General features: G+C 46.7%; 1 protein-coding gene across 1 annotated transcript in view; it reads left to right on the top strand.

The window, feature by feature from the left end:
• TLN2 (talin 2) overlaps positions 1-12,561 on the top strand; it is a 394,205-nt gene that overhangs the window by 322,667 nt on the left and 58,977 nt on the right. The window contains exons 40-43 of the mRNA XM_069483220.1: positions 561-693; positions 3,060-3,161; positions 7,381-7,551; positions 12,114-12,260. Of these exons, the coding sequence (XP_069339321.1) occupies positions 561-693; positions 3,060-3,161; positions 7,381-7,551; positions 12,114-12,260 (553 nt within the window). The remainder of the gene's footprint in view (positions 1-560; positions 694-3,059; positions 3,162-7,380; positions 7,552-12,113; positions 12,261-12,561) is intronic.

Here is a 12,561-nt window from a genome sequence, read left to right as displayed (position 1 = left end):
TCTGAAGTTGACCAAAGTTAATACCCCACAGTACGCAATGCATCTCTTTCCTTAGTTAGATTTTGCCTCCCAGTTGCTTTTGAAGCTCAAAATCACAGTTAACTTTCTTTCATAATGCCCTGCAAAGAAAAACCACCATATATCTTCACTCCTATTGTAGCCCAGGACTTTGTGAGTAGTATGCAATATAGAAAACACAGAATGCTTACACTGGAAATAGTGGTGACCTTTTTTTTATAAAATGAGTCCTGTGCTTAAGCAAGCGAATGGGGAACCCAAGTCTAACCTGTTTGCCTTGCAGTTGCCCAGCATCAGCCTGAGATGGAGGGCAGGGCCATATCCTTTCTACCAGAAATAGTAGAGTTCTCGTCAGTGTTCAATTCAGAAACACATGGGCTGTGCAGCATGGCATTGCCAGCCAAGGGTCGGGGATTCCTCCTTAAATGAGGTGATTGAGTGGGGGAGGGAGTGGACAGGGGTTCCTGGCCCACCAAGGCTGGGGCAGCTTGTGGGACCTGAGCCCCATGGAGCCTGTGTTCAACGTGCACCGTCCCTTCCAGGGACAAGGCCCCTGGACAGAGGGAGTGTGACTACTCCATCGATGGCATCAACCGGTGCATCCGGGACATTGAGCAGGCCTCGCTGGCCGCCGTCAGCCAGAGCCTGGCCACGCGGGACGACATCTCTGTGGAGGTAAGCTGGGCCCTGGGGCCAACTCAGCAGCCCCTGGCACTGTTGAAGGATCCCAGCATCAGGCTTTGCGGGTGGAGGGACTGGGGCCAAAGTGGTTCTGATGCTGCAGTGTCTCCATTAGACAACCTTCCCCATGGAACCAACCTGGGAACTTTTTGGAGAGGGTACAGCAGATGCTGAGCAGAGAAGGACGGCTTGGGGAAGGAATACACATACTACTGGGGTGAAGAGATCAAATGTGGCTGAAATTTGGGGGAAAAATTATCAATGCCAGGTAATTTAGAGGCAAGGCAGGGCTACCATATTCATTTTTAACACATCAGTAGAGCAGACCTAGGCATGTGAGTTTTGAATGTGTCTCTGTTGTATTTCATCAATGCACTTTTTGGTTAAGGGGCAAATTCAGCATTAAACTGTAATGCATTTGGTCCATTCAGAGGTAAAGGATTCTGTCCTAACTTATTCAATATCTAGCATTTGAGGAACTTTGGCATTCTATGATTAATTTAAAGCCACTTTGCCCTCTCTTGCTGACTTTGCCACAGTTTATAATAGAATTTTATGCTGTGTTCCTTGGGATTTTTCTATTACCAAAGGTTCCCGGTTCAGACTTCTTTCTGCGTTGAGAGCACAGTGCCTGACGCTCAGAAGGTGTTTAAGAATATGAGTGGTCTGTTTACTGATGTTTACCTTCCTGCCACTGAGTTCATGGACCGTGAGCTTTGGGCCCAGGGTCAGCATTGCTTGTTTTTATAAATAGAGCTGTATCATTCCAGCTTTCCCTCCCCCGTTTCCAAAAAAAGAAAGGAGTATATTCTCGTCCTGTGTGGAATGCTAGAATCATTCTTTCTAACCTGCTATTAAGGTATATGCACACAGACATGCGCACATTAAGTGCACCGCTTGAGGAATTATCACTAACTGAACGTGCCTTTAATCAGCACCCAGATCAAGAAGCAAAGATGACCAGCACTTCCGAACTGCCCTCTGCCTCCACACTTCCACTCTCCCACCCCGAGTATACCGTCTTCCGTCCTCACTAGGAAAAACATTCTTCCCCTTTAAGTGTGTATATTCCCTAGTCGTACCATAGTTAATTTAATAAACTATCTACACTAAGACAACATGGCTGGAAGATTCTTACATTCTTGACTACAATCTCATTACGAATGTGAAGATAATAAGTAGTTAACTAAATAAAACCCTTGTGCTTAGAAGTTTCTCTCCGCCCGCCCCTATCTCTTTGTCTCTCTCTCTCTCTCTCTCTCTCTCTTTTCCCTTTTCTTTTCCAGTGTTTTGTTTTCAAGTTTACATGTTAGGCTGCTCCTCTCATTGAAGAAACTGTCCAAAGCCCTCTAGCCCATAGGCAGCCTTGTTCTGTAGGAAAGTAGAAAAGGCTAGGATCTCATTTCTGATGAGCAGAACATCACCACTTAGTCAGGGATCACCTAATTGCATGCTGGTGTGTCCAGTGTTCTGATCTATAATCCTGAATCTATCAAGCGAAGCTCCCGTGAATAGTCCCGCAAAGGGGTCTGATCTTTCCTGCCACTGGTTTGTAATCTCCACCTTTGAATTCCCCAAGCCCTCACACTCCCAGAATCATCTAGATAACTTACTCTGTCTCTTTACAGCATGATTCAGTTCTTTGGGGGTGGAGAGCTTAAACCATCTCTCAAACCTGAGAAGAAATGCTTTGAGGGTGCCATCTTTAGACGAGATCGGACGCGTTCAGGGTTGTATGGCCGTAGAGGGAGGAGGGTGCCGTCTTTAATACTGCACGCACACCACCAAATTCTGTCGACTCAGAGTCTGAGCTGAGCTCAGTGGGCATTCAGCATTTTCACAGTGCACTGACTGGGAAGCAGTCCTGCTTTCAGAGAGCTAATTTCACTTTTACGTCACTCTCCCTCCTTAAGGGGTTATTAGTTCTGGGAACACAATGACCCGGATGCCCCCTCAGACCCCACCATTATCTGTCTCCATTTGGATGAAAGCTGCCTTTCCTTCTTGGAAAGCCACGGCTGATCTGCGCATCCAGTACTCATGCTGAATAACCCGAAGTAAAGATACCAGTAGCATCAGTTGTCTAGGGCTGGCAGGTTGGCAGGAGGGAAGCCAGTAGGAAGAATGTCTCTCAGGCCTGCCTCTTTCGCAGGAGGAACCATGGGGGCGGGGGTGCAGCCCAGGGGAGCCAAGGCGTCAACCACAGGGAAGGGCAGGACAGGGAGCGGCAGGTTGCTGGTGTGCACCCAGTGGCATTTTGATGTCTGTTTCATGTGACCTCTCGCATCCTTCCTATGGGCCTTTTGAATGGGCTCCATGGGTACAGTCACGGGATGAACTTGAGACTGTCTCCTTCTCAGGCCCTCCAGGAGCAGCTGACTTCAGTGGTCCAGGAAATCGGGCATCTTATCGATCCCATCGCCACCGCAGCTCGGGGAGAGGCGGCTCAGCTGGGACATAAGGTAACACACCCCTAGGGGACCCTGCTGAGGTGAGGGTACGTGTGTGTCCATGAGAGAGAAGATATTTTACTGACTTTGTTGTTATTGTTCCCAAAAGCCTGTGGTGCCGAGGATTGTGCCCAGGTCCAGTGCTGGTTGGAACTGCAGGAAATAGCACCGAACCTCCCTCTGACCTCCCCTCCAGAAATGATCGCTTCAGGTTCCGTTTTCGCCTAGAGTTGAGAAGAAAACCATAGTGAAATTTTCTGGCTGTGGTCAGACTTCAGCCAACTAGGCATTTACGGTCTCCAGTTGCTCTCAATCTTGGCTGAAATAAGCCAGAGACTGAGGTTGACACTCCTAGCCTGAAGTTGTCCATCTTTTGTCCCTGGCTGGTTGGCCCCGTTGTGATGTGTTTAGGGGCGTATGTTATTCTTCTGCAGTTTCTAACACAGTGGCTCCTCTTACACGTGATGAGGCAAAGCACAACCAAACCCCCTCCCTAGATGATCACTCCAGAGGACTCATTCACCCGGGGGATCCTAACCACATTGTTTTAAATGCTGAGTGACGTTTTGCCTGTTTGGGGTTGACTTTGCAAATCCTAAAAGGAGAATTGGCTTGTCATGCAGCCTGTGCCTCAGCAAGGAAAGGCCAGAAATTGCGTTTCTAACAACCTTGGGGTTTCCCAGCATTTTATCAGTGCAGCTGTCAGTACTGATGTGCATATGAAGAAATGCTGTGGCCAAAATCTTCTCGGTGGGTATTGATTTTAGAAAATCAATATTCTTTTTTCAAATTATGGAATAGCTGAAGGGCCTGCTAACCTTCCCACTGCTTCTGAGGAGGGGTTTTGGGGATCTGAAATAGCCAGTGTCTCTGCCTTTTCAAGTGTACCACATGTCATTTTTTAGCTGAGTCTCTTTATATAGTAATTAGAAAAGGTCTTGTCCACCTGTGTGAAGAGGTTTGGGGGAGCAGAGGGTGGCGTGAAGGCTGGGGCCACTGCCTGTGTGCCCATTTCAGGGAAACTGAGTTTAGCAGAGAAGCTTGACAATTGTTTCAGCAGTTGCTTTGGATTCCATTAGAAAATTTGTAAGAAAATATTTTTGGACGTCTTTGGAGGGCAATACCATCTCTGCAGATACTATATTAATATAGAAGATTAATTCCTATGTTTATGGTTAGCATCAAAAGAAACATAATATATTTATGTCACTTGACTTATAAATGTACTCTTAGCCCTTTGGCTGAATTGGTCTCTTTCTAGAGGAGAGTTTGGACACAGGCAGCCTGTGGCTCTCTCCAGAGGAGCCTGGGGCTGAGAGTTAATGGCCACGTTGTTTGCTCTGCTTCCTTACGGTCTTCAGGGGGTCCCAGATCAGCAGCTTTGGCAGCACCCAGGAGTGATAAGAAATGCAAGTTCTCAGACCCCAACTATACTCATTTTCTGTGGCTTAACACAACAGAAAGTTATTCTCTCACAGTTTCACAGTTTTGGAGGCCAGAAGTCCAAAATGAAGGTGCTGGTGGGGCCATGCTCCCTCCAGAGGCTGGAGAGCGGATTCTCCGGAGAATCTGTTCCTTGCCTGTGGCATCTTGTATAGTTCCTGGCACTCGGTGACAAGCACATCAATCGCACCTTCATGATCACATTGCATGTCTCCCACCTCTGAGGTGGACACTTACCATTGGATTTAAAGCCCATCCAGGATGATCTCATTTCAAGATCCTTCACTTGAATATACCTGCAAATACCCTTTTCCCAGTGAGTTCGCATTCCCAGCTTCCAGAGATTGGGACATGGGCATATCTCCTGAGGGGCCAGCATTCAGCCCACTGTGCTGCCCTCATCCAAGAGAATGAGCATCATATACCAGATACTCAAAATTCTGTGCTATTTGAAATTGTATGCGATCCCAAGTGAGGATGTTTCATGTTCTGTCACGTCTCTCAGGAACAAAAGGTATTAAAGTCCTTGCTAAGCTCCCTACATTCAGGCAAAATCACATCCTTTCAAAAACCCTTGCCTATGACATATGGAATAACAATATATTGCATGTATTGATTTCTTATTATGTGGCCGCTGTTATGGTAGGTGCTTTATGCACATTAATTGAATCCTCCTAACAGTCCTGATGAACTTGGTGCTGTTATTAATCCCCATTTTACAGATGAGGAAACTGAAGTTTAGTAATAGGAAGCAATTTGCTGAAGATTTCTAAATAAGGAATTGTCGGGAGATTCCAACCCACTGGCTCTGAAGCTGGAGCTGAATGTCTTCATCACCCAGCCACGCTGCCTCCACAAGGAAGTCAGGCTCTAGTTCAGTTATTACATTTAATTATTCTCAGCACATCGCAGCCCTTGACATTTGACAGTTGCAGTGATGAAGTTTAAGTTTAAAATGATAAAATGAGTCTAGAAAATATGTAAGGTTCTAATGCATTAGACATTTCAACTCCTCCTTTAGTACATCCTGAGCCCCTGACCCCGATGGCCCATTAGGGCCCCACTCCCTTTGGTGGCGACACCAGTGCCCTTCCTGGGGAAGAGGATAAAATCAAAAGCAAAGTGTGGGGCCGCCGCCTGTGGTCGTGCAGGCTGGGCCCTACACAAAGTTACGTGGCCGAAGCGGGGAGCGGCGGCTGAAATCCAGCCTGTGCTCCGCTCGCCAAGCCCTGTGCCCTGGTGTTGGTCAAGTCTGCCCCGAGGACCCCATTAAAATTCACACAGAGGCACCCTAAAGGCCAGCAATAGCCCTGCTCACGTGCTCTGAAACTAATCTGTAACGTAGTTACCTAGTGAGGATAACAGAGTAAAAGTGTGTTTATTGCTGGCTAATGGTCTTGTCTCACTGTTAGCTCTAATAAAGTTTTCTTTTTTGGACACCCTCTCAGCTTGCCCCAGCCACTACTGCCCTCACTATCCCCCCACCCCCTGCTTTGTTTCTGGCCTAGTGACTGCCCCTGGGAAGTGGCCTTCCTGCCTGCGTCCCAACTATACTTACTCTTCTTCCACATCATGGAAAGACACGTTAAGGGAGTTGCTGGCTAAAAGTATGGACTTAAACACCCTTGACGGGAATCCTTTAGCCATTAGTCGTTGCCAGACAGAACGAGGAGTTGAACGGAGAAGTGTGATTCATGCCATGGTGTTTTATCTGAATGGGGGTAGATTCTGGTACCTGAAACGAATGCAGCAAAATGTTAAGATCTGATAATTCTGGACGCTAGGTAGAGGGGTGTTGCCGTGTTACTCTCAGGCTTTGTTTTAAATGCTTTACTAAACAACAAACAAATACCACATGATAAACTTCTAAAGTGCAGCGTTGCCACAGCAGCAGAGCTGGAATCTAGTGAGAAGTAACGGAGCGTGGCAGCCAAGAGCCGGCTGTGGGGTTGTATACTTGGTTCCTGTCTCCTCCCAGCTGCGTGAGAGGAGCAGCAACTCAGCCCGTCTAGGCCTCAGTTTCTTCCTTTATATCTGCCTCTTAAAATTGTCATGGATGTCAAGTGAGGAGCTGTACGTTAATCATTTATCAGAGAGCCCAGCATAGGGGATGCACCGAGTATTTGTGACATGTGGCCCCACAGTGCCCAGCTGGCGAGCTTTGGTGAGCGCGTGGGGGGGGGGGGGATTGTCCTCCTGGACACGGCCCTGCGCCAGGGCAACGGTTAGCTGTCGTGGTAAGCTTTTCTGTTCTCCCAGGGTGGGCTAATCATAAACAGAATATCTAGGCTGATGTGAAACCATTTGTGCTTTTATTCCACATCCAAGACTTGGTCCAAATGCTTGGGGCAGAAGGCAATGGGATTGGCTTCCAGAAAAGCTTGGGAAGGTTCCTTTCATCTCAGCCTTCTTTTCTCAGCCCCCCTGCTGTCCTCTCCCTCTTCACTCCCCCTTCCTGCTGAGTGTGTAAGATGTCTTTGGTTCTTTAAAAAAGTCCTTTATTTGTAACAATTAATGATTTGTAAAGTTGAATTTAATTCTCATATTTAACTCTGGATCTCGAAATGAGTTTCTTAGCACTTCTGCCATATTTCGAGAAGAGACGGAGAACTCCCCAGAGGAGGTAAAAACCAAGCAAGAGCTCGTTAATTAGCCAGTACTTTCAACAGTAAATTGTAGCAGATCTGCCCGGCTCTGCTCCCAGCCCTTCCCTACCATGTGCCCCTGAAGGAGACACATGTGCTTACGTGATACATCTGTGGCCTTTTTTTTTTTCTTCCCTCGAAAGGTGACACAACTGGCAAGCTACTTTGAGCCCTTGATCTTAGCTGCAGTTGGCGTGGCCTCCAAGATCCTTGACCATCAGCAGCAGATGACTGTGCTGGACCAGACCAAGACGCTCGCAGAGTCTGCGTTACAGATGCTGTATGCAGCCAAAGAAGGTGGAGGAAACCCCAAGGTACAGTCCAGGATGTCGGGGACTCACTTAGGACCCTAAGAAGGCTTTATGCATTCCTGGTGTATTCTGTCCGTCCAAGAAAGAACACCTCCAGTTCTCACCGGTGGCATTTGAGTTCTCACTCTAAGGTGGCCTTCCCAGGGACCTTTAGGGGGAAAACCAAGAAATAAATATAATTAAGACTTATGTATAAGTTCTTTTTTTCCTTGACAGAATGTGTAAACAAGTGTCTTTGGGGGAGAATAATGTGCAGTGTAATTATTACAGGAATAAAAACTAAAATACCTGCTGAATACCTGCTCAGTGCTGATACCCAGCTTGCACAAAGGAAAGCTCTGTTGTTTTTCAGTGAATACCGTTTCTGTTCCTAGGACTTAAGAAGAGACTATAGTGTAGTATGAAAATCTCCCTTACCAATTTGCAAGAAGATTTCTTCAGCCTATTGTGTCACTCAGCTGCTTTAAGTGGCCAAAGATGAAGACAGCCTGTGATGGGTGGCCTTGTACCACATTTTGCTTTGAGCTTGGGAACTTAGGAAGAGGGAACAACATATGCAAAGGCACAGATAGTGTTATAAAACAATTGTGATGTCTTCAGATAGTAGTGAACAGTCTGATGTATCTGGAACATGCAGAGCGTGGGGACAGCGGACAGGAGGATAGACTGAACCATTTCATGACAGGTCTTCCATGCTGAGCAGTTTGGTCTGTATTGTAAGTAGTGGGGAGCCCCTGATGGTCTTGAAACAGGGCAATGACACAACTCATCTGTATTTTAGAAACACCAGCAAACTGGTAGTAGCATGAATAATGTCTTAGACTTACAAGTTCCATGTTCAATTTTTCATTCATGTATCAGGCAATTATTAAGAGCTTTACTCTGGAGGTGCCACAATATTAAGAGCCAGCCACTGCCCTCAAGTTGTGCAGGGTCTTTTGAAAAAATAAGTCTAGTTGCTGAAGAGGTGAAGTAGAACACGAAGAACGAAGAGTGACATTTTGACTGTGCTGGATTGACAGCAGGTGCCCTGAGGTCGGGCTGGCCCCTCCGCACCCTCCACAAGCAGGAGAGGCCAGAACTCACCCTCCGACTCGGTTCTGGCTGTCCTTTCCCCAGGTTCCTGACTGCTGCGTGTCCCCACTCCCACCTGAGAGGGTGTCAGCGCCAGTAGGATAATTTGAAGTAGGATTTTTCTGGACTTTTAAGATGTTAGCGTACCTGCTTGGACTGCAAGTTCAGAGCTCCTCATGGAATTTTATTTTATCCCAAAGAACCTTATGGCTGGGAGCGTACATAGCCAGCACTGTAGGCTTTATAATAACAGCCTCTGCTTGGAAATGGTGTCTGGAATGTTTTTCTACCAGTGTGAAACAGTTTTTAGTGAATGACCAGATGCCTTGGATGACGAAGCAAGACGTGACAGTGAAGGCAAGGCAGGTGATCACTTGTGTCCCTCACTGATCTCAGTCAACCAGCACTCTGTCTGCAGACCCTGCAGGCTTGTCCCAAAGAACACCTGGGGTGCTGCAAAGGTGTTTTCTTAGAGCCTTTCCTGGGAGGCCTGATGCATGGACTTGGTCAACTTGGGTATTATTCTTTGGGAAGATATTTACTAGGTTTTATGTGCTACATGTTAGGTGTTATACAGTCCTGTTTGCAGAGGAAATAGAGTTAAAATGTTGTTAAATAGTTATGGGTAGCTTTGATTTGGTGAAAAATAGCACAGGCTTTGGGGTCAGACATAATTGGATTCAAGTCCTAGCTCTGCCTCTTGGTAGCAGATTACTTCATTTCTTTGTTTCCTCGCCTATACCGTGAGGTTAATTATGAATCCCTCCCTAGGGGAGTTAAGATAATGTGCTTGAGGTCGTAGGTGTTTAAAAAACATAAAGTGGCAGCCCCAGAGCCTGGTGTTAATGAATTCTATGCTTACCCAGGCATTGGCTGTGTCGCTTCTCATTACCCCTTTGGACTTCCTTCTGCACTCACCCCTACCCCGCCCAGTTCCCTTCTGCACTCACCCCTACCCCGCCCAGTTCTCTTCTGCACTCACCCCTACCCCGCCCAGTTCCCTTCTGTAGCATCCTCCATGGGCCCCTACAGCTTCTGCCTATAACACTCCAGCAAAGACACTGCCCTGTACACTGTTAGGATGTTCTCATTAGTTGTTTTCCCCTCTGCTAAAGTTGAAATCCCCCCCCCCCATAGCCCTCTCCCGTTTTCCATACTCCTGTGATGTCTATGCCTGCTGTCCTGGACTTTGTAGTTGAAGCATTGTAATAAAGAAACAAGGCTCTCTTGGAAGCAGACTTCAGACATGTGTCTGAATTAGAACAGAACCTGCTTTTTCTCCCGTGTTGTACCATGAGGAGCAGTAACAAGGAACCCCTCCAGCATCTAAAATAACAACCTCATGGTTGGGCCCCCACTGCCTCCACTTACTAGATTGCTCGGTCGTTCAAACATGCCTTAATTGAGGTCCAGCTCTGTCTTTGGCTGTCTGAAACTACTGAGCTCAGCTAGCAGGCTTGTGTGGTTTGAGACTCGGCCATCTAATAAAGATGAGACTTGCCTTTGGAGTTCAGAGGGAAAGGCCCTGGATGTAGGCCTGGAATAATTGGAGGAGGCTTCACAGAAGAGGTAGACTCTGAGCTGACCCTCTAAAGATCTGTAAAACTGAAACGTGAGGAGTAAAGGAGAGCAGCCTCTGGAGAGTTCATCAGCACGCACACACAGAAAGGTAATTCAGTCCTGGGATACCCAAGAGCAAGGGTGTGTTTCTGTATGTTTTGGTGACCTGGTACAGGGCAATTGTCCTTTCAGTTTTTCCAAGGAGTTCAAAGAACAGTTTTGTGATTTATTGCTGCCACCCCCAAAATTTGCTTCTGATGCTTTCCTAAGCCGACATGAGCGAGCAGATCCTTGGCACGCAGTGCTCACCTCTCCCCTAAAACGTGTGATTAGTTTTAATACAAATGTGCAGAATTGCTGGCATGTTTGTGTCTCCAGCAGTCACCTCATTCTAATGGGGACTTGGAGAAATACACACCTTCTATGTAAATAAGAATGAATGAGATGCTCTTTCTGGAGGGCACGTACAGGTGATATCACCCTTCAGACTTCTATTGCCAAAGCAGTCTGCATAATTTGTGTTTTACCCTTTGTGTGCCACGAAATCAGCTATCAACATAAATTACCGGTTTACTGTGTTCATCCCAAAAAGAGAGGTCTGTGCCTCCTGACACAGGTGCCTCATGGATAACCATCTATGATGAACATATGTCACATCTCATCAGATGTCACGTTTAAAGAACCTTCTTGCTTCCCACAGCTTTTCAACTCAGACAAGGCGAATTCCTGTGACTCTCATAGTCTCTTCTTGTTATTCTCCTCTTTTATTTAGAAAATGACTCAAAAGACTTATCATTTCCCGCTGACTTCCTTCCCTTCTCATCCACCCAGGTGAAGAGGCAGTGTGGTGGGCCTTTTAGAAGGGTCGTCTCCCCCTGAGGTGGGTCAGAGCAACCACAGCCGCTACATGGATAGACCTGGTGCCTGGGCGCAGTGCTTAATTCTGCCACTAACTACCTGGCATGAGGCTGAGGGCCCAGCCCCCTGCTAGACTACTTTATTATAAATGATAAGATGCCTGCACCCGTATCATCTCATCAGAATTTCACTGCATACTGGTGTTAGGATTATTCCCATTTCACTTAGGAGGAAGCGAGGCCCAGGGCCATGTGCCTAGTTGGCAGTAAAACAGAACGAGAACCCAGGTTTGTCTGACCCAGCACCCTGGCTCTTCTCTGCATCTTGCTGCCACTCGAGATGTCTTTCCGAGAGCCCAGCAGTGCCCTGGTTTTATTCATTCATTCACCTAACCCCTGCTCTGCTTGGCACATGTGTGACACACCTGCTCCGAGGGATGGTGTCAGGGATGCGTGAGTACTTGGGGTTTTGTCTGCAGGGCCCTTGTCCTTGGAGCACTTTGATCATTCATTCCACCAATCTCTTGGCATTATAATTTGTGACATAGTTCCAAAGGCTCTTAGGCCTTCCACAGATTGATTTCTCTTGTACATACCTGCATTTCCATAGTCCAATCTTATTTGTAAGAAAGGAATTATGGTGTATTGGGCAATTTTGAAGAGAAGTACATATGTTACGAACACATTTTTATATTTTTTTTATTAAATGTGTCAACTTGTATTAATATATTCAGGAACCTGTGGCATTCTCTTTCTACCATCCTGAACCTAATAACATATAAAATCAGTCATAAGATGCTGTTTGATGTTGCAGTTTTATTTTTCTTCTTGATTATAAAAAAGGATCATTTTCTTTTTAAATTTGTCCTGCTGATTCTTGTGTTGCAAACAAATAGACAAACGCGAACAAGGAAAGGGAAGATGTATAATAGAAGACACTGCTGACCTCCATGGTGGGGATATAGTTTTGTATTCCGCTTTTTAAAGCTGTTCTTGAAAGAAGTGAAGTGATTATTCAAAGCCTGAGCACGACTTTCTTATGCTTACGGAAACGCTTCCCAATGCCTTCCTCAGGCGCAGCACACCCACGATGCCATCACAGAGGCCGCCCAGCTGATGAAGGAAGCCGTGGACGACATCATGGTGACACTGAACGAAGCCGCCAGTGAAGTGGGGCTGGTGGGGGGCATGGTGGACGCCATCGCAGAGGCCATGAGCAAGGTAGGCGTGGGCTCCCCGCTGTCCCCGCGGCTCCATCTCCGTCGCACATGGGCCTCACGTGCTTTCCTCCAAGGAGCCAGCTGTGACAGCCTTTTCTTGAAAATTGTTCTGGTCAATGTTCAGATGTCCAGTCATATGTCCAACATACGATTCTTTATGATTAATGCATTACTTTTGTAAGCCAGTTGCACCCTTCCTTCTAACTTTACATAAGGAAAGAAGGTATCCTAGGTTTTCTCATTTGTAAAATGGAAATAATTATTTACCCCCCCTGTCTGCTTCACGGAGAATAAACCCCACA

Source organism: Eulemur rufifrons, chromosome 2, assembly GCF_041146395.1.
Source record: "Eulemur rufifrons isolate Redbay chromosome 2, OSU_ERuf_1, whole genome shotgun sequence".
Lineage (NCBI taxonomy): Eukaryota > Metazoa > Chordata > Mammalia > Primates > Lemuridae > Eulemur > Eulemur rufifrons.
Note: the sequence above shows the minus strand (reverse complement) of the source record. Positions and strands in the feature narration are given on the sequence as shown.